General features: G+C 39.6%; 1 protein-coding gene across 3 annotated transcripts in view; it reads right to left on the reverse strand.

Annotated features, from left to right (window-relative positions):
- Positions 1-23218, reverse strand: part of ST8SIA6 (ST8 alpha-N-acetyl-neuraminide alpha-2,8-sialyltransferase 6) — a 48456-nt gene that overhangs the window by 23659 nt on the left and 1579 nt on the right. For 2 of the 3 annotated variants that reach the window (XM_052803522.1, XM_052803511.1), the window contains exons 3-4: positions 14476-14574; positions 8824-8910 (exon numbers count right to left, since the gene is read on the reverse strand). In XM_052803522.1, coding sequence (XP_052659482.1) covers positions 8824-8910; positions 14476-14574 — 186 coding nt within the window. The remainder of the gene's footprint in view (positions 1-8823; positions 8911-14475; positions 14575-23218) is intronic. The other variant, XM_052803532.1, reaches the window with a different exon arrangement.

Below are 23218 nucleotides of genomic sequence, written 5' to 3' on the forward strand. Positions count from 1 at the left end.
CATAGTATTAATGTCATATGTGGTCTCTGTCATGAGGTAATGACACTCTAAAGAGCATGTACTTCATGAGATTAAGACATGTACCGTACAAGCCAATTCTTTTAACAAGTGCTATACATAAGGTGTCGCAAAGCCAAGACAACATTTTAACTCATGTATCATGCCACCTGGAGAGAGAGAAATTGTTTAAACCCACCTTACAAAGAAGTTCCTAACTAGATGGTGGGATAAGAGACAAGAGTCAGAATCTTAACAGCACCAAACAGTACTACCTTAAAGCCAAACTCTGCATTTTCTTTGGAAGGGTGGAAAGTGAACCACATTGTCTGTTCTGACCAGGGGAAAATGCTGAGATATGGGGGCAGCTCTTGGAAGACGGAATGTTGCTCTACAGGCTGAGCATCCACCTCAGATACATGTAAGAACATGGATGTAGCTTACGGTAAGAAGGTTTAAGTTCCACTTGTTATCAGAGCTGCTAGAGTTGGGGGTTGCCCTAGAACAAAATGTTTTTATGATCCAGTCACAGCATTAGAAGTCCAGAGTGAAGGAACCTGGAGTCAAAGTACCCAAGTTTTGTAGGGCTCTAGATTTGGAAAGTACCTCCTCTAGAGTACAGGTTGTTACTGCCAGTTTCTTATTTGGAGGAAGCCCTCTCCCCAACATTTCTCCTGCAAGCAGCTGGAAGCGGAGTGAGACCTAAGAGCTATTTTTAAATCCTGAGGCGTAACATCAACCAGAGATATTTCTTGTGCCGAGATAAGCAGAAAGGGAGTTGATTGCATTATCTGGAAATGTCACTTGTAACAAGTAAGGAACAAAATCAGTACCTTGAAAAAGACTACACCATTAGGACTGGTAATACATACCTCATAAAACGGAATAAGTACAGTCATGATAGTCTTAATCGATAACCTAACCGGAATGGTGTGCTGCATTTGTCTAATATGAACAAAACTTCACAGACAACACAGAGTCATTGTTGCACTGGAGAACGTTTTTTGTTGCTCAGCAGATGCTGTTGCTGAATTTTGTCCTTTGTGGACCAAGGATGCTGAGCCCATTTTTGTATTGAGGTCAGCTGGGATGGAATTCTGAGCCCACATGGCATCCAGATAATTTCTTCAGGTTTGTGGCTGCTGAGAACTTAAGAAAATCTTGGTTTCTGAAGCAAGTTATCAAAGTATTGAGACAAGCCAAAGTAATAATGGTGTTTCCAACTTCTATGCAGTTAGTCCCCACTGAACTGTGGGCAGTAATAGAGGACTACTGCCTTGCTTGTACATGTTTCTGAACTCCATCTGCATAATGCAAACACTTAACATGGATAGTATACTATATTTTGTGAAAGTCAGTAAGTACCTGCAGGATCTAAGTAAACTGATGTAGTCTCTTTGCAGCTCCTGTATTAGCTCTGTAGCCAAGAAGCTAAGCCTGAACTATTGTATCCCTTCTAGCAGCAAAATTAATTAGCTCAGTTTGGTTCTGCACTAATATGAATATATTCATTTTAGCTGGTTCAGCACTTGCGTACAGGCTGCACGTGCCTGCTGACAAGACACAGTGTGCACACATCCTGAAAAGACTGCAAATGTCTCAACATCTTCATTCTAACAACTCCATTTGAACCAGCCATAAGAGCTAAAGCAGTCAACAGTTAGTCAAGGGCAAGCAGAGTTTCTCAGCTGGTCCAAAAGCTGGCACTTTTGCTGTGTGGAATGGGAAGAATCTATAATAAGGGTGAAATTTGTCTTTATGCAAAGAGCTTCTGCAGAGTTTAAAAACTCCCCACTCCTCCAAACTACTGATACAAGCACCAAGAAGACCTTTCATTCATCCTCCTGCAGTAAATAGGATGGTTCTTATTCAGAACACCTTCCTTCATTACAAATGCTTAGCTAAAGTAATTTTATTTAAATGTTATATTTAAAAATATTTTATTCAGATATATGTCTGGTGTGAAAAGGCACTTGCTTCTGCACCAAAACTTTACACAGCCTCATACTTTGGGACACAGGAAAGAGAGTATACCACTGAATTGTCTGCTGCAGCCTAGAGCTGGACCACTGTGGTTAACTGGACCACACAGTTAACCGTGATCCTCAAGGGGTTGCAGTACCCCCAGGGGGACATGAGCCTGCAGAATCTGACAAAACTGTGTGAACTTAATTGGATTTCTTTTGTGTAGACTACACTTCAGTGTGATGCCAGTGCCTGTAGACCTGGGGCCAGAGGGCATTCTTCATTGCTGAGGACAGTGAAATATTTCACTGTCATTATACATTGGACTAAATTGAGGTGGGAGGAGGGGAAAAGTGGATGGGGATGGACGCTGCAGAAGTATCAAAATATGCAAAACATTGTTCTAAATAGTAGATACTCAACTGTCTTCTAAGGCCACAGTGGGGAGAGTGAGGAAAATCATCTTAATTTGCACTAAAGAACGCTTAAGTTCAGTATGAGGAAGCACTGAAACAGGTTGCCTAGGCAAGGTGCAGAATTTCAACAACTGGAGATTTTTAGTAGATACCTGGCCAAACTTCTTTCAGTAACAGCCTAAGTCCATTTGATTCTAAGTCACCTTTTACAAACATCTGTACAAGTGAATGTTTGTTTGCAGAATTAATATCATACCAGTCCTGTTATAAAGCACTTACACATTATCCACACCAGCAACGCTGACACAGACATATCTCTTTGTGGATCTTCAGTTACCCAATACACATAAACACCACATAAAAGAGATAACCAAACACAAAGTAAGACTAGCAAATATCTAAAGCTGTTACTCGTGTAAGCCTGATGCTAAGTGTATTTCACAGCACAGTTTGTAATATCATTTGAATAAAGGGCACAGTATTCCAAGTAACAAAAGTCTGTGGATTACTAATAACCAGAAAGTCTATGCTTGTCTAATAGCTTGTTTTAATAGTTCACCTAGCTTGGGTATTTGTAATCATTAGTTCATGTGAGCTACTGTATTGTACATGTGAGGACAACAAAGACTTTGAGGTTTCATATTGAAGAGACTGTCATGACAGTACAGAGAAGAACCCACAAAAAATTCGACTATATAAGAGCAAAATTTCAAGGGTGCAACTACAAAGAGTGAGACTACCTTTTATCTATGTCCACTGCTGTAATATTTTATAATGAACAAGCAATTATCTTATTGTACTGCACTGGGGGCTCTAGACAATGATATGGGTTTCTCCAGGCTCTTGTCAATCCCAGTCAATAGCATCCAAGTGCAATAAGGCATATTATGACATATTCCAATCATTTAGAAAAGAGTGGTTAAATCTGATATCTGAAACAGAACATGTTGAAGGGGAATGCTACACTGACCGCCCTTGAACTGTCTATAAATGAAGTAACATCATAAATTCTAAGACTATGAAAGCCAACAGGGTTGAATCTGAAATCAAGGCTGAATATGTAAAAAGTGTAATAAAATTTTCAAACCAAAGACTATTTAAAGAGTCCGCCATGAAGACATAATTAACTCAGTCTGATCCAAAATTAGGTTCCCCTTGTAGGAATCCTCCAACCTTTAGGAAACTATATAGTCTGTAGAGCAATTAAAAGATTCAACCATTTCTCCAAATTGTCACCAGTTACCATCTCTCCACCCTGCCTTTTTCTCTTCTGAAATAGAAATGTCTCTGAATATATACTACTGATTTTACATATGAGCTATTAAACCTATGCAGCAAATGTACTCTGAAATCACACTGTAATCTCAGAGTTCTGCGTATTTTCTTGTATACCAGAATGGAAGATTTCAGCGAGTACAGTGGAATTATTGACCTGTTTAGTGTTAGGAAAGCTATTGATTATGTGGCGGTGTGAGCTTACGTAAGCATAAATTGACCTTGCAGGGTATTTTATTTGTGTTTCAACTGTGGTTCATTACAGCACATAGATGTGTTAAACAATACTGTTATATATGTTAGAGTGTAGCACACTACAAATTAATCTCTTCAAGAAGGAGTGTGATTTTATAATCTGCAGGAACGTTTTAACACACACTTTTCAGAAGAGATATTAAAATGGGAAAAGGGTAATAGAGGTCGAGTGGAATAAAAAGCAGGAGGGGAAATTACAGGACTAGGAAAATGGGTTGATCTTTTAACTATTCTTTTCAAGACCCAGGGTTCTTTTTTTTAAAGTAGTAATGTTTTCTTTTAAAAAAAAGTTTAAAATATTTTGGTGGGGTGGAGCAGTGTGCCAGCTAAACTGCAGTGTAACGTTAGGGGGTTTAAAACTGTATTTTACAGCTAGGAATTTCCTTCTTCCTTCATCATCAGATGCAAATAAGATTTTTCAGGAATGGTATTTCCATGGGTAGGGGGCCCAGTATCTACAGCTCACATAGGGCTATTCCAGTGTGATACCACTCCTGAAGAACTGTTGCATTGCTTTGCCAGGCTCCAAGCTCAGCAAGATAGCCCAGAAATACAATGCTCAGAGGCTTCTCTGAAACACAGCATCTGCTCAGCCTTTCTCCATATCCTTCCCCCCCTCCCCCCAGTCATTTTGAGGGCTCTTTTAGCTATTTGTTAGCTTCCAGCAAAAACAGGAGTTGCAACTATTTGGAAAACCTGCAGATTATTTGCCATCATGGGTATATAGCCCAAATGAGAATAAATCAAGCTTAAAAGTCTGTAGAGCAAAGAGATGTGGAGGTGTAAAAAACAATTACAGCTTGCACCCAATTGGGCTCTGTAATTTGTTGCACTAATGAAACATTTCTTTTAAGTGGAAAACCTTTGAAGAATACTAATATAATAATTAATATTCAGGTTACCTAGGGAACCTGAGACTCTACTGACTGTAGCTAGAAGAGCCTTTGCTGAGGAAGCTACCCAGCACAGCTTTTTTCTGGAGCTTTAAGAATGATGCTTCCAGGCAGCTACGAGATTACTTCCCCTCCCTTTCCAGGTTTCTACCAATCCTCTCTTATAACCAAGAAATCTGAGGACTTGCTTTGTCTAAAACAAGTTAGAGCTGATGTAAATCTGAAAAGTGAAGGTGGGCTTAGAAACAAAGGGATAATGTGGAGATGCTAGATGATTGTAGAGCCATAAAGAACAAGAGAAATAAAAAAAGAACAAGAGAAGCACAGCTGAATTTCATAAAGGAAAGATCTGAATAAAAAAAAACTTGGTTTACTATATGTCAGTAGCAGTAAACATTGGAGAAGACTTTCCCTAAATCACTGTTAGTAGGATGCCGTTTACACCGCTTCTCGTATAGGTACATCCCCTTTGCTAGCTTCTGTTGTGAAGGTAGATAAAACCTCTTTAGCAATGGCTGATAAACACTACTGTGGGGCACAACAAATCTTAACTAGATTGCAAGAGTAATGAACCAAGTGCTTGCACTTGCTCCTCTGAGGGCAGCCTGAATCTCGCAGAGCTGATGTCAGCATTACAGGTACTGAAATAAGTGAAGGGCCAGGAGACTGGTTCCCCAACAGAGGCTGGACAAAAATCTGCCAGAGAAGAGTGACTGTAGATATGGGAGGTATTAAAGAGAACATCATGGCTTGTACTTGCCTCATGATTCTTCTTGATTTTGAGAAACACATGGGTAAACATCACGTAGCTGTCAAGAACCTCTGACCACTGCCAGACAGCAATCTAGCCAAGCGCATGGGAGCCTGCAAAGCAGAGCAGCTTTAGAGGAAGCCATCTGGAAAAGGAAAAGGGCAGTTCTCTGACAACAAATGGACACAGTTTGCACAGCTGCATGGCAAAGCTGAGCTAGGTAGTAGAGGGCCAGCCTGGAATCCTGCATTCTGCTTTTTGTACAATGGGTTGGCAAAAATACTGTGGTTTGTGCCATGCATGGCTGTCAGCTGTAACCCTTTTGCCAAATACAAAGACAAGTATTACTTTCCTGCATTGCACTTCTAATTCATATTCTTTTATTTGGACTGGATCTGCTGGGAGTGCAGCTTACAAAGAGAATTGATGTGTACTCATTGGCACACAGCGCTGTCTTCTAGGAACATAAGAGTTACTGGCTCAGATCCCATATTCCTTTACTCCACTACCAGTATGATGGTAGCCAACAGCAAAAGCTGCAAAGGAAAACACAAGAAAGCTTCTCTGAAAAATTCACTACCCCATGGGAAGCTACTTTTGAACCTTATTAATTAGAGGTTAGTTTATGCCCTGAAGCATAAGACATTAAATCCCTTATAAATATGCATGCCTGTTCTTCAGAACTTAAGGATAATAAAGAGATGTCATACAATTGACACCACACCTGAAAAGCATGTTAAGTGTTCACCCCATTTAACAGATGGGCAAACAGGGAAAGAAGTCAAGCAGCTTCTCTGCAGTCTAGTCAGCAGGCAGACTTCTGGTGGCACTGGCAGGTGAATAATATGACACAGGCAGCTTCAAGCTCTCGTCCTGAAGGTGGCTAGCTGTATTACCCAATTCCTGCTGCACAGCCCATCTGAGATTAATTTCCTCTTCTGCAAAATGGGTGTGTTTATCTACCTACTTAATGAGATTTTTAGAGCTGAATAATATTTGTATTACACAATTATTATGCATTACTGACACTAGGCAAAGTTAGAAAAAGGAAGAGATGTACTGCCAAGGGATTATTAATTCATTTATTTCACCGCATTTCTAGAAGCTTTGTCCCCATAGAGCTCTGTCAATGCATCATTTCTCAGCTAGAGTGTCCTTGCAAAGCTAGTTCCAAGCTCTTGTGCTTAAGTCTGATAAATAAGTTTGGGAGTGTTGTAAGCATGGACTGTATGCAGATTTAGTCAGTAAATTTTACACTGAATTTGTTTTTCCCTTCTTTTAATCTTTTTTTTTTAAAGCCTCTATTGACCAACTGCTAAGAGCCTTGAAAGTCTCCAGTATGGTCTGGGAGCAAGGACAACTGTAAAATTTTAATATCATATTTCCATAGAACAACAGAGAGAAGAGGAGTTGGAGAGAATGGAAAAAGAAAGAAAAGACTTATGCAAAAGCTCACATCTTTTGTAAAATAATCATCTGCCATGCCCTAAACCAAAGTACCAGTCCTTGGTCATATCAATAGAATTTTTGGATGATATCAAAGCAGATCAGATTTCATAGGGACAGAAGAATAGACAGTACTGTCATCAGAATTGCAGCATGGGTTGTGTACATATGAACTAGCTAATACTCTAGCTAGTTTGAATATTAAAAAGCAATGAAACCATAACAGTGCAGCCCTTGAATGTCGATTAAGTAACAAGAGTTTATCCAGCCTGTGCTGAACCATGGCTTTCAAAGGATTTTTTTCACTTGGTATTTGAGCTAAGTTAAAGCTAGTAAGTTCACCTCAATGTACATACAGTCCACATTTTCTAGGTGGCTTAGTGCACCCCACAGTTTCCACTTTTGAATACTTCCAGTCTGATCATTGGTTGTATAACAAACCTCGGCTACTTATGACCCACACTCCTTGCTGGAAGGCAAAGACAGCAAGAGGAACAGTCGGAATCTTGTACTTAAAGTCCAACAGTCTCATATGATGAGATAGATGGTGTCTTGTTTGATTCCCATAGGCCTAGAAGATGTAGAAGAAGCTGGCCCAGTAGAAGGGAGATTGCAGAAGCAACAAATGAAGCTGGAACAAGGAGCAGTTACTCTGCCACTGACTCATATACTTAGCACAGCAGAAGAAGGGGCAAATTGCTGATAAGTGGTGGCTGGTCCATTCGGAAGGAAGAGAATTTTAAAATAAGGTTGGAAAACAAAAAGCCTAAATGTAGCAGGGTGATGAGCAGATGAGAGCAGCTTTACCTCTTGTAGACTCTGTATAAGACATCTGCCTGTTCTGAAACAGAATGGGCTGCTTCTACAGCTCCTTATCATGCTCTGGTATCTCTGTGCACAGCTAAAGCCTACCTCAGTTAATTGAAAGTTTTTTAAACCTTAACTCTATGTATTCTACCCCAGCTTTGGGAAAAACCATTAGTCAGTTATGATACACAGCAAACACAGCAATGTTGCACAAAAAGCTTTACCTTCCCCACCCCCCAACTACTTCTTCCAAGGGTATCATGCTGAGCATGTAGATATGAAGTTTTCAATGCTAGTTAACTCCAAAGAGTTGGAAGGTATGTCAGTTTATTTATTTTTAATGATTATGAGAGAATCTTTAATTCTGATCCATGTAATAATGTAATTCAAGACAGTATTTTCCCCCAGAGAAAATAGGGTTGGCACAGTGAAGCTGTTCTCTAAAACCAGCATGATGCATTTCCAAATGAGAGTGGAAGCTTTTCAGGGATCACTGTCCCTACTGAGCATGTACTTATGTGCCATCCTGAACAAGGACAGATGTAATCACGTGCTTACACGCTCAGGGGCCATGACATGCAGCGTCAAACCTAATGAGTGCCTTGGGCACTTCTGTAACAGAAGCAATAGACTTGGGGTAAGAAATACACTGCTTCATTACACAGTCTTTTATGAGTGCCAGATCAGATGGACAAAATCACATTACTGATTTTTTTTTTTTTTAATACTGTAGGTTTTGCATCAGGAATATTTTAATCCATTCTACTTAAGTTAGTTAACTATTCATTATAGTAGATACAGGTGAAATTACTTCATTTGTGTAGTTCTTTTATCAGTTTGCGCAGTTGAATTCAAATAAACAGGAGTCCCAGCATCAAAAGATTAATAGAAATGTATAGCTATGAATGCAGTCTAAAAGTAATACAAAATTATCTTTTCAAAAGGGAAGATTTAAACTTATGGCTTGTTAGACAAATTGAGGGTAAACAGTTTTTCCAAATAAGACAATGAAAATTACCTGAACTTTGTAGATTCTTCTGGTCTCCTTATCCAGGTGCAGTTCTGCAGTTTTGTGACTATGTGAAGATAATAATCTTCTGAATATCTAAAAAAGGCAACAACATCAAACACTAGAATATATATGTATGTATATTTAGAAACAGTCCCTAAAACATTCAAATGATGCATGTGTTAATAATAATGTGCATGGTGCATATATAATAGATTGCTTTTAGAACTCCATGACCTATTTTATTTTTGTAATTTGTAACAGTACTATCCTCATTTAATTAGCATGACCTATTAAACATCTCTTCCTAATAGTGATGTCCTAATGAACTTTTCTTTTCAGAAACTTTCAAAAGTACACTGGTTTCAAACTTAAATATTTGACCATAAATACCCTGAAGTTACGAGAAATCACCTCAAGTGCAAAAGTCCAAAATAATACAAAAAACCTCTTGTATTTGGTGTTTTAAACTACAAAAATGTTTTGAAATGTGACGCTTGCAAGCCAAGAGGAAACATTACACTTCTTAGGCCTTTTCTTTCAATTACCTTATAGAGTCCCCAAAGCTCAGTTCAATCATCTAAGACCACAGACCAATATTTACAGATGTAAGTTTTCCTTCAAATTATCTCTTAAATAAAACAATCTGTTGTTTTACATCAACTAGCACTTTGGTTACATTGGCACATGTAACCAAAGAGCTTTCTGCTCCTTTTAAACCCTTTCAAGAGATTTAAATTTGTCCATATGTGAAATACTTCAGAACATGGAAGTCAAAAGAACGGAGACATTTCTTCCCTTATAGGTTCAATGTTAATACTTCTCCCATTTGTGCTTGGATCCTAATATGGGCTTTTAAAAAACACTAACTCTGACTTATGAGGAGGGCTGGGGGAATGGGAAGAAGAGATTATATGGATGCCATGACTACAAACTCATGTCTCCAGAAAAGATCTACCTTGTATTATTTCAGCAAAAATGGCTTAGCATTGGCCCAAAAACAAATGATCATGAGTTTATTTTAGCTGGAACTTAGAAGTGTGTATTTTGAACAGTTTTATAAGAGTTGGGATGGCAAGAAATGTCTCTTGTTTTTAAATGGAGCATGAGAATTGATAAAAAGGAATATAAAAAAGGCTGTGGCAGCTTGCAGCAGCAGACGTCAACAAGCCAAAAGCTTCTTTCTCTCTCTGTATTCAACATGCTTTTAGTACCATAGCTTTATGGTAAACATTTGAAAAAACAGATCCCACTTTTTGTTTGCTTCATAAAAGTACTGCAACTGCTAAAGTTAACTTGTTTATCTATCCCTGAGTAAAATCATGTCCCATTTCCACGTGGAAAAAGAAATGAAACTTTTAAGACGAATATTGCATTAGAACTAGTCTTTGGCTCAAGTTTGCACTTGTGACAACATATACAATCTTAATTCTCCAGACTTAGCAAACTCTTAGAGGAACTAGATGATTGTGACTAAACTGATTTTACTGAGCCCTTGCACAATTCAAGAGAGCAGGAATGAATGGGCAGAAGTGGGAGAAGAGCGAAAGTAGTTTCATTGCAGCTGTAGCTGATCTGACCTGGTGCAGTACCTTCTTCCTCCTTCCAGTCCAACTCCAAATTTGTCCTCTCCCTTGTGACACTGCTGGTACTTACCTGACTTCTGCTTTGTTTTTCCCAGCTTTTGCACTTATCAAATGCCTTCATAGGCCACTTTAATTTACTGCCATGGCAAAAAAATAACCCAGAAGGAAAAAAATAAGCATATGCATTTTCTTCTTCTTTAGTGTGTTAAACTAGATCAGGAAAGATTCCAACAAATGCCACAGCCAGTATAAGCAAGGAGTGATGGAAGCAGAGAAACTGGGAACAAGGCCTTCTTATTTTGGCAGCTACCTGCTGGTATGTTGTATTAGCAGCCTTGGAACTGCAGCCAGAGAAAAAGGAACTACTTCCTTGCTGAAGCTGCTACCTAAATTGGCTCATCATGGGGTCAGACAAGTGTCAGTACCAGCACAGGGCAGGACAGGGAGTGCGTGTAAAGGGAGGATGGGATAGAAGCACAGGACCGAAACAGCCTATGCTGATGTTGAATCACTCATCTAGTTTTACTCCTTAAGGCTAAACAATAAATAACCCTTAGATGCTGGGACTTATGGAAAAAACTCCAAAAATTAACAGGATAACAGGGCATGAAGAGTTACTTAGGCTATCTTTATCCAGGAGAAAAAATACAGAAAAAGCAAATTCTAGCCTAAAGACATTGAAAAGATGAAGATCAGAGTCAGAAATGAAAAGAAAAATTACCATCAGCTCAGAAAGAAATTGCATAGACTGACAAATTATTAGCAAGTTACAGGGAAACATTTGGTAAGGAGAAAAATTGAAGCATCATCCATTAATGCTAGTTCTGAGGCCCCATGAGAAACACGGGCACTCACTGTCAGAAACTGTGAGGACCTTCTTATACAGGTAACAGAAGCTGCACTTAGGGTAAAAACACCAATTACAATGCAAGAACATTGCTGCCTTTCCACTGCTGTCTACTGGATGGAATCACTCTTGCTCAGAGGTGTCTAAGCTCACCAGGTCACCCAGAAAACCACCACTTACAGGTCTTTACAAGTTAGAACAACACCTCTGCTTGCCCTATGCATCCAGTTTTGCTCCTCTTGTGACTTACAAAGACACTATGGACTGTCAGAACTCATCTTTGCCAGCGCTGGCACTGCACCGCAAGCGGTGGAGACATCCCAGCAGCATGTCCTGGGGGACAGGAGCTCCCGGCTGCGGCAGCTCTGCAAGGCAGCTGCCATATCTGCTTGCACCGATACACGGCTTCCATGAAACAAACTCTACTTGAATACAGACAATATTCCCACAGATTAATTTTTTTAAAGACTCAAAGTGAAGCTCTGGGATTTGCTGCAGCTGGGTTTACAGCCCAGAAAGCTTTGTTTTCCTCTCAAAAAGCCTATTTTAGCATTTCCTGGTTTAAATAAGCCTTGGGGACTCACTCCTCCAATGGAATCAGTCCAGAAGGCCATCAGAATATCATTTCATGGCTTTCCTGTAACCCAGACAGTCCTCTTCTCCACTGTTCTGTTTTAAAGAGCTGGGACAATATATATATTTCCACTGGCACCCAGGAGCTTACAGCACATATTCACTGATCCTAAAAGGGTTTTATTATTAAGATAAAAAAGCTCAGCTAAATTAACTATAAAAATACACGGACAAGACAATAATTACAGTGCTGAGAATAGTGAATGAAACATGTTTTGTCCTGTTTTTGTCTGCCACCTGCACCACAACCATTATAATAACATGCTGTTGTAGGAAACTGACTTATACTGCATGAGCCTTGCTGACAAATAACACGTGGAAGGTGTCATTTTTTGCCTATAGTACTTGTCAGGTACGCAGTGACCTTCTACATTAACTGCAGTGGCTAAGGTGGAATTATTACGCACAGTTGAGGCATTGACAAAGTATAAGTATCTTCTAATTTTTGGCACATATCTAAAGGACAACAGCAAGGACAGAAGTGTTGAGATAGTAGGGAGACAACAGGTAAAATGTCAGAACAGAGAGACAGATGAAGGCCCACTAGTTACTTGCTAAAACTAAACACCTACTTGAAAAAAAGCTATTTGAATTAGAAGGAAAATCGGGCAGCAGGAGTGAAAAAAGGAGATATTCCTACCTGGCAGCTTATGTTCAAGAAAGAAACAAATGAAAAGAAAAATAATGGCAGGAAATGCAAGAGAAAAGGATGATCCCTTTTGCCTTTGGACACTTTAATACTACCAAAACAACTATCGGTTTTTAAAGCCCTCAGGAGAGTGTGCATAGGACTTGCTCTAGAATAAAAATGGAAAAATGCCAGCAAAACTCAGCATTTCAGACTCTTTATCAGCACCAGCACATACCTGCTATAATAATTACATCCCACTTACATAGAATTTTTTACTATCAAATAATTTGACAAGCTTTAAACTAGTAATTTTTTTCCCTTTCTGCCAACTTAAGAGGGAAGAGTGTCCAGAATGTCCCCAAAAGCCTAGAACTGCAATATAAAGCATTTATATACCATGTCTCCGGGTCACACTTTCAAAAAGCAACAAAGATCCCTGCAGCTCCTCTCAGTGAAGGGCAATGAGTTGCAATATTCATGGCATAAAGCAATCCCTTGCTCCTTTGTTCCAAGCATCAGTTTCTCCTCCTACCTGCCCAATTCATCTTATGTCTCATTAAATGGTGCAGCTCCTTTCTCTTTAGCCACAGAATAAAGGTCTCGCACTTCCTAAAGTTTCTCCTACAAGCTCAGCTCCAAAACATTCTAGATATGAAAAGCATGTCTGTGTTACTGCAGCCTGCACAGCTTCGTAACACACAGGATAAAGAACAGCATTTATGTTGCCATAACTGGATTTTGGAGGCAATGACTTGTTGTCCTTCTCTTGGTGTTAATCACTCAATTTTTCAGTCAACTGTATTCTTTGACCTCTGTTTGCCAGTCTCTGTTTCAGCTCTCACTAGCTGCGCATCAGTAACATAGTGGTCTACCACCTTTGAAAAGAGTAAAACTTCAATGATAGTGTTGCTGATGAGGTGGAATATTGGTGGGGGAAGAAGTTATAGAGGAGAAAAAAAAGAAAGAATTAAAAGAGTAAAGACAGAATGCTGGGAACATGGTGACTTAAAAACAGATGAAAGATCTTAAAACTCAATGAGAAAGCGAGGAGGGGGCAGAAAAGACAGGAGACCTTTCAAAATCATGATTTAACATTGTTTCTGTGTTAAGGAAAAATTTGACTTCTCCAGTCCTTTAAATGGGGAAAGGCACATAATTATTTTTAGTGGAGTTTTGTTTCTCATTCCATTTCTTCTCTTCACAAATGGGGGGGGGGAGCTTCCAATTTTAAAGACACCATGGCACATAATTTTAAGCTGGAACTTGGTCCTAATGGGAAGCCTTTCTTATTTACAATGTTTTATTTATTGGTGCATCCATATAGGCAAAATGTTACATGTCAAAAGCAACAGGCTGCTTCTCCCATTTTCACTTTAGAAAGTGGCAAGGAATTTGAGCAGGGCTGATAACAAAGATTCTTTTTCCATGTCAGGAAAAGGCAGAACAGCAAGTTGAAACCCAAAATTAATTTGGGGTGTTTTTTCAATATATCTAAAATTGAATTATTAGTTTCCTGCGAACTAGTTATTATAATGAGTGCAATTAATTAGCAAGTTTTTATACTAGTACATTTCCATACTTACTCTAGTGAATATGCTGAAAAGAATCCATTAACTGAGGTTGCTCATAGCAGGAGTTTTCAACAATCAGGAAAAAGACACTCAAGAATGAAATTATACCTCAGAGATTCTGTTCAACTTTTTTGTGAATATCTTGGAATAAAATGTTGCTAACTGGCAAGGAGAAATCTTGTTGACTTATATTGTGAAAATAAAAAAAATAAAATCCAACCTCAAATAAATCTAATTCATGTGAAAAACAAAATGCAGGCAAACATTGGTTGAACAATTTCATTTTCCTGTTGTATAGCTCCACATTAATATAATTGAGAATTATGTAAAAGAGGACAATCTTTTACCCTTCTATTTAAAACAAACAAAGCAGAAAGCACAGCAAACACCTACCTTTTCTTCTTGATAGATGATGACAAAATGTTGTCCTGAATTGCCTTACATTTTGAAGCCTGTTCAAACTGGTAAATTCCATTTTTATTAACAGTTGTTCTGTTAGGGGCGGGGGGGGGGAGAGAGAAAGCAACAAACTTTAAAAGAGAGAACATATTCTGACAATGCCGTCTCATTTACTTTGCTATGACGATAAGATTAATAACTGTTGATTTAGCTGAAAACATTACCAAAGAAATCTTATTGACTTCTATTGTGAAGCTCTTGTATAAAAGGGGAGTTTGCTGCTTGTGTCTATAAAATATTTGATTCTTTAAAGTAATCCTATTTCGTAGTCTGAATTTTATTTTCTGCTTTACACTGTAATCAGAAAATGTAATTAAAAAAAAGAAATTAAATGGGAAGCCTCTTGAACATTAAGTTTTGAAGATATTTAAAATATTCACCAGTGAAATATTTAGCAAATGTGATTTGCTAAAGTTGTTGATGAAGTGCAATATTCAGAGCCAATATAATATGTACAGGAAACACCACAGGTGAAATGGATCTTTCTACTTGGACCTTAACTTATTGACTTGAGCTTAATACTTCCTCCCTTGTTTATTCTTTATTTACACAGTGAGAATAAATATTTGTAAAAGGAACCAAGGCAAGTGCCAGACAGTGATCATTAATTCCTGTTGTCTTATCTTCACCAAGCTCCTGTGTGGTCCTCTTGCTCTGGCAGTCCCAGTAGAAGATTGAGCTGTAAATTAGTAAATGACTGAGATACCAAGGTCTTATTCCATTCACCTCAGGTCACCCTGTCTCTAGGTTCAATCTCATACAATCACCCTCTTCCATCATCAACCTTCTGCTGTGCATACTGTCATTTACCATGAAGGTTTTTTTCTCCAGCATTTTTATTTTCCTTGCTCCTCAATATCTTCCCCTCTCCCCCCTGCCCTGTTCCTTTTGGGTTCTTTCCACTGGTTCACTGCTTCTGGAGCACTTGGACACTGCAACCTACTTGTCCAAACCAGAACTGGAAATACAGAAGACATAGATGCTGTGTCATTCACCCCTGGGTGTGAGCTGCAGCAGTGAACAGAACCCACGCTATTCTTAGAAACACAGAACAACTGAGCCATCTCTGTACAGAGGCACTCAAAGAGAAAGGGTCTTCCTGCTTTGTACACAATGCGCTCTGCTTCTGAACCATCATTCCTTTTACCAACAAGGACCAAAACTCCATTGCCTTCACCTGTTAAAACACGGAGACCACTTATCAACAAGATTTCTGACAAGCTGATTTTGAAGATCTTACTTGGAAAAGATGCCATTTCAAGTCATGGAATCACAGAGTGGCTGAGGTTGGAAGGCACCTCTGGAGGTCATCTGCTCCACCTCCTGCTCAAGCAGGGCCACCTACAGCCAGTTGCCCAGGACTGCGTTCAGATGGCTTTTGAATATCTCCAAGGGTGAAGACTCTACAACCTCCCTGGACAACCATCTAAGTGCTCAATCACCCTCACAGTGAAAAAGTGTTTCCTGATGTTCAGAGAAAACCTCCTGTGTTTCAGTTTGTGCCCATTGCCTCTGGTCCTGTCACTGGGCACCACTAAGAAGAACCGGGCTCCATCCTGGCTCCATCCTCTTTGCACCCTCCCTTCAGATATTGATAAGGTCTCCCCTGAGCCTTCTCTTCTTAAACAACTAAAACCTTAATTCAAATGAGAAGACGACTGACTGAAGAAGAAAGAGCAGAATAAATGCTTGTTTATTTTGCCACTGAACTGACTGGCATGTTCATAGCTATGACAGGAGGAAAAGGAACAAAGCGCCTTTCCTTCTCTTTCCATTGCCCATGAATTTTCTAGTTAATCAGTCACTGCATAGGAGCAACTCACCCAGGATGTAGGCTGCAGAGGACAGAGATCAGCTCTCTCTCCTTTCCACCATCAGGAACTTCTTCCCAGTATACACTTAGTGCCCCTAAGGAAGTATGCAGTCTGCATGCCCCTGGTTGAGGGCAATGGCAAGACAACACAACATAAACCTCTGTCCTTTCAGTTCTGCGGTGACAGTAGTAACAGCTGGCACTACCTACTGAGAGGTCCTTGGCTGATTTTGCATACAGCTCCTTACCAAATTCTTTTTCAAGGAGCAACATACAAATGTGAGCGCGGGCAGCTCTCGGAGCACACAGTTCAGAGCAAATACCTCAGCAGATCTTACACAGTAAGTGCCAGCAAATATTCTGCCTGCAACATTTACACACACAGGTTTGTGGCAGCTTGGTCTGAATGGTTTTGTCTACACTGAAGAACCAGGTGGGCCCTTTCACAAAAGAACCCAACATCAGTTCCCAAACAAATTTAGTTAGCACTAAATCATGTTTCCTCTCTCTTGCTTCTTTAACTCAGTAAGCTCAAATAATTCTTCTGCAGCTGCAGCTTAAAGTAAGAGAAATGGCTACAGGCACAGCTTAGCTGCATAAACAGCACCTTAAAAAAAGACCTATTGATATCATCCATGTTACTGCTTCAAATAAGTCTTCCATTACAACTAAAAATCAAGATGCTGGATGCTGATTTGAGAAGCGGCCCCAGCCCTTCTGAGCCACAGAGGAGAACTTCTTTAACACATGAAGCCTGCCAGGAAGACCAAGTCAGGGCAGGCGGTTAGGTTTGATCAGCTCGCTGCAAGGTGCGTTTGCAGGCGTTGTTGGGGAACCAACGTTCTTTCACAAGTAGGTTTCAGCTGTGTGCAGAGAATCATTACAAGGTCCTTACAGCTTCCTATTAACTTATGTCCTGAGATCAGCAGGGCAGTGAATAAATATTCTCTCAACCAAATACAAGCTTTACTCAACAGACTTTTAGTCTTTTTAAATTCATAGCACTAAGATCAACTGAAGCAAGTTGCCTCATTTTTTAATACGTAATTGCTTTTTATGCACACATTTTCAAGACCTGAAAAATTCAAAAAGGAAGAAGTCAGATAAAAAAAGAATGAGCAAAATAAATGCCTGTTCTATTTTGTCATTAAATCCTGACAATCACTTTTACAGCCATCAAGGGGAGAAAAAAGGAATAAGGAGTCTTTCCTTCCCTTTCCATGACACATGTAAAGATTGGGGAAAATGGCACAGCTGTGGGGAAAGCCAGACACAAATTTTAATCCAAATTCTTTATCTATATAATGCAGGCATAAGACAGATCACCAAAGTGCTTCTTCTGTGGCTTTTTCCACACAAAATTTACTCAATGCTCTTTATATGGTGCAAAAAGATACAAAAATAAAACAAGACATGCAAAACAATGACTCGTTTTAGTAAACGTTAAATTTCTGAATTTCTGTTTCACTGTCAGAGAGGCCTCTGCTTCACATGAGTGAAAGATTTTTGCATTCAGATAAGAGGGGTGTGCAAGGGGCAGTCCAGACTTCTACTACATTATTCATTGCAGAGTTGTGCAGACATCAGACTCAGATTAGATTTCTCATCACTTAGGACAATTATGCTAGGCAACATTTATCACTAAAGGAATTTACCTGACCTAGTGGATGACAGTCTTCGTTCAATACTTAGAACTGCACTAGAACTCCTGCAATGAAATCGGATAACATGCCTAACAATGCAGATATCAGGCTACATTCAACTAAATTTGCAAACTCTTAAGCTAGATGAGAACTTGAAGTGGAAACCATGTTATGTCCTGTTGGCTTGAACTCATAAACCTGATGAAATAGGGAAATTTCTGCTGCATTTCCCTTAGGGTTGAGATGTTTCAAAACCAACCTCACTGGCCAAAATCTGAAAAACAGGTGTTTTTTTTAAATCATATACGAATGGCTTGAGGACCACATACTTCCTATGGTAATTCTAGGAACTCAGAAAGTACACCATCTGTACTTTAATAAATCCACAGTAGATTAAGACTATGTGCCGTATTTATCAGCACGGTGTTATTCTACATCTTGCTCTCAGGAAGACAGCAATTCCTTAAACTGTAAAATTCTTTAAAACAAGGATTGCACCCATCGTTAGAATAAGAAATAGAAAAAATATATGGGAAGTCCACAGTCCCTTTTCCTGCACCTGTAGCATTCAGTCCTGACACTATAGGGAGCCTTAGTGCAGGGAATCACCGGACAGACAGGTACCTCAGTTAACATGGGGTTCTGAGGGAGCAGTGATACAGGGAGGGAAAGAAAAGGGAAGCCCTTTAAAAACAAAACCAAACTCAACCTCAAACAGTTATCAGAGTAGGAAAATGGATGGACATAAGATGGATGAAAAAAGGATGGGGGGGAAGCAGATGGAAAAAAGAAATATAGTGCTGTGAATTATATTATAACATAAAGATATGCCCAGGACTGAAAGGTCAATCTTCCAGAATTCCCACAAAATCAGCTGGAAACAACTGAAAGAATGTGGGGTGAGGTTTTCAAAAAGGGTTAAGAACTGGACTGTCTGGCAGCACTGAAAGCAACGAGGATTTCACCCCTAAATTCAGCAAGAGTTAAGTCCACACAACATAAGGAAAAATCCCATTCATTGGCTTTATTCACTCAGTGCCCAGCAGAACTAGTTGTTGCACTTTTTCTACGGCTTCCTGCTCTTGTCTGCCTGAAGCAGCACAAGGACCTCTGAACCCTGTTCCAGCTGAGGATCTCCAGCTAAAAAGGGTAACTTCTGCATGCAAGACTGCACATTTATATCCTTCTACCAAAGTGACACTGAACAACACTATCCAGATTGTGAATACCTTCTGTCTTAATCTCTCCCTTGAAGAGACTAATTTATATTTGAATCTCATAGTCTATTAGTTGAATACTATTAAAAACCCGTAATCCATACTTCCCTAGGAAGGGTGCTCTTAAGTGCCATCTTTGACACTATTTCAAATGAATCAGATGATAAGAACATAGTGACAGTTTTAAGGTTCACAACACCTTGATTAATAAGGCAATACACAATTTAAATGCTTGGTGAAATGGACTATAAAAATGGCTTTATCAAACCATAGGAGTAAGGATTTGTCTTGTAACATTAATCACAGTAACTGTGAAAGAGACTGATCCTACTATACTTGTTCAAGTTCCCATGGAGGTTTTGCTTATCTAAGGAATGCTAAATCAGGTCTTTGAGACAAGCTGCATTTTGAAATTATTTGGAGGACCTTCCAGTGCAGGTATACGTAACATCAGATACTTTTTATTTATAAAATTCATAAACCACAAGACAGGTAACATGACAAGCAACATTCAGAGTCTCATGGTGGGTAAAGTGAAAAGAATAAGGTACTTACACTAAAATGATGTTACAATAGTACACGATAGACAGAATGACAGAGCAGTTTCACTTGAATCAAGTAAACAGGAAGAGGCTGGGAAACCTTTCACCACTGTCAGAACATAAATGTGTCCTGGCAGCAGCTTTCAACTGAACACCTATTCATTTAGACAGAACTAATACATGAGGCATGTGTTAGAAATGCGCTCCTAAAATATGTCTGCATGCATCACTTGGGAATGAAGGGAAAAAATACTGAGAGAGCAGTAAAATTAGTGAAGTGGCCACCAGTGCTGACTATCTAAACTGTAACAAATTATTTGTGCAATATACTAAGCTACTGTTTATGATTGTGGTAATAACCTGTCTCTTCTTCCCCTGCTGCCTGCCAGAATGCAGTATCTTGACAGAAGACAGAACGTACAGGTCTCTGTAGCACAGTTAATTAGGTATAGTTGTTTATTCCCCAGGCCTGCATAAAGATCTGCTACTGAGAGAGGAATTGGAGAAACCAACACTATGGAACACTGTATTAATACTAACTTGTTTACTCATAGCTCCTCAATCACTTCCTCTCACTGTTCAATTACCCCAACAGTCTCTACACTGTGCTTGCCTTGGACCTGCGAGGACAGAGAGTAAGATAGGGAAACAGTAAGTGAATGCCTCAACATTGGGAACACAAACAGAATTAACAGAGTAGTGGTGGTCAGTTCTTCAGGGTACTGCTGCCTTGTTATTACTTGTATATAAAGTATATATAAATAGTGCTCGAGAAAACTATTTTCACTTCCCTCGTAGGAGCTGGCATTCTTTATCTGCTATATATTCCTGGGCAGTACAAAAGGAGCTAGAATTTCTGCCCAAGCTTAACATTGCACACCCTGGGCCTCATAACAACGAAAAGACTACCTAGCTCCTCTTATTACGTCACCTTTGCCTGATAAGCACTAGCAGTACCGAACCCTCTATTTTGCTATTAATGCTGTGACTATACAAACATGCCAGCACCAACATGCAGAGGGAGGGAGGGAGGGCCAAGTGTCTAAAGTGCAAGACTACTTCTTTTGGTTGTACTCTTGGTTTAAGCAATTTTAAGCTGTACTTGCAGTTACAGCTTAAAAACTGAGAGGATGGTATGAGGCATAGGCATGAGGATTTGCCAGAGAAACATAGTATTGCAGTGTAAATGATTCCGGTTCCACGAATAAATTTGGGGACTACCAGAGAAATCTTACTAACAATGGCCTTTTTTTTTAAGTAAGAAACCCTACTAACAGGCACAGTAGGCTATGAAATAAACCCAAGACAAAAACTGGAAGTCACACTGTAGAGGCAGTCACATCTTTCGAGTTATGTAGTACTTAACAAGAAAAAGTGGCAAGAAGTGTCCTGTAAAAGACAAACTGCATCTTCAAGGTTATTTACTAAGACACAGATCTTCAGAGAACTTTAGGTGCCTGGTCACCATCTAATTAAACACTGCTGTGCATAATAGCTGCCTAAATATCTACGACAGTCTGAACCAATCCCCTGCTTTTCATCCTTTCATCCTTCAGTTTCATCCTTTTAAAAGAATTACTCAAAGTAAAAGAGCAGATTAGCTTTCAATATTGCGAGGCAACAGAATAATAGGGCCTTAGAGATTCTTCAGGAGATGTCTGGTTACAAATAAGCCTCCAACAGCAAAGTAAACCATGATAAGAAGAAAGATTAGCTTGCAATTCTGAAGATTGTCTAGCTTACTTATACTTAGAGTTCAAAAAGCATAGTGCCCAGTTTTTTTTCTTTTTCCTTTCCTGGATCCTCCCACCAAAGTTGGTGAGAAAAATCTTTGCTTTCCAGAAAAATGTGTGAAACTGATGAAGAGATCAGACTTGAACCTAACATCCATGCACATCCTCTTACTCTTATGCAGGAAAGGACATTGCTGTTAGCAACACAGCAATGCTATTCAAACTGTTAGGGTACTTCAGGAGAACCGTACTTCAGGAGAACCATACTTCAGGAAGTCTGCACCAATAGATTGTTCCTAGTTTTATGCATCAACATACTAACGTAGCCTAAAATTCACTAACCCCTGTACAATCTATTTTAATGAGGGACTGTTCTGTCCTTCTGCTATACTCATGGATACTGCAGCATAAACCCACTGCAAACTGGAATCTAATTCCTATTGACCAGACCATCCATCTCCATCACTGAGGGATTGGCTTGAATCTCCTGAATGAGTCCAGATGCTCTCTGGATCAAATCTCTCCAGCATGGCCCTCAGCCAGGCCCAGTCCAGCTGCTGCCTGGATCAAACCCCTCCAGCATGGCTCCCTGCCCAGTCCAGCTGCTCTCTGGATCAAGTAACAGCTCCTGGTCAGTCCAGCAGCCCTCTCTCCTTCCTCATATGCCAAACATGCACCACAAACTCCTGTCAGGCCAGCTTACTGAGCGTAGTCACTCAGGTGAGAAAGAACATCCTCTCTTAAATTCAGCCACCAAGCCATCCCTCCAAAGATGCTACGGTTATAGGAGCTAGAGTGAAATGAAACTTTCTTTGGTGAATAATTTACTTGTCACACTTTTGCAGTCACTTAGTCATGAAGAAATACAATTTCAGGTTGATCAAAACTAGCTCCAAATTGGTGCCAAAATCCTCCAAGTAGATTAAGGAAAAACATGTATTTAAAATCTCATGCTCACTTGCCTTATTACAGAGATTAAAAACTGACCCATACATGCCATGGATTTTCAGCCCTCTTTGGTATGTGCTACTTCCACTTTCTTTGCCCCAGTTGTGAGTATACTAACAGCAGATGGGAAGTAGCTAGACTTCTGTTCTCTGAAGTGCTCTCTGGCAGCATTTCTAGTCAATTTGACTCCATGTTTTAGCACACAGAGCCGAGTGGAAGGAGACTGCAGCTCAGAAACTAGCAGGGAAAAGGAAGAGTATGAGAAGACGGGGCAGGAGGGAACCAGAGACATAACACAAAACAGAGTGGAGAATGTACTGACAGTTACAAAACCAAAGCAGAACAGAGTACATACCGCAAAACCAATAAATTGTAAGGAGCGGAAAAGGAGGAAAAAAAGGCAGAAAGGGAAAAAATGAGCACAGGAAAGAGAAGCAGGCTAGAAGCATGTAACAGCAGTTAGATCTCTGCAAATGTTCCTGTTCATTTTGTTTCACTCTAATTTTGAAAGATGTTATAAACTTACAGCTTGTGAAAGTTCTAAATTTTGAGACAGGGAGCACAAGGTTCTCTCATCGGAAACATGTAAGAAACCTACTGTTAGGGTACACCGCAATGGTTACTATGACTAACGTCACTTGCATTCACTTAGGAAAAGCATATGTTGTTTCAACCTCAAATTCAGTTAGATTGGGTGAGATGGCAGCCTCAGTAAGGTTAACTGCATTGTCACCATGGACTTCAATATAACCAGGACATCACAGTTCCCATTAAAGACCAA

The sequence above is a fragment of the Harpia harpyja genome, chromosome 1, assembly GCF_026419915.1.
Source record: "Harpia harpyja isolate bHarHar1 chromosome 1, bHarHar1 primary haplotype, whole genome shotgun sequence".
Classification (NCBI taxonomy): Eukaryota; Metazoa; Chordata; class Aves; order Accipitriformes; family Accipitridae; genus Harpia; species Harpia harpyja.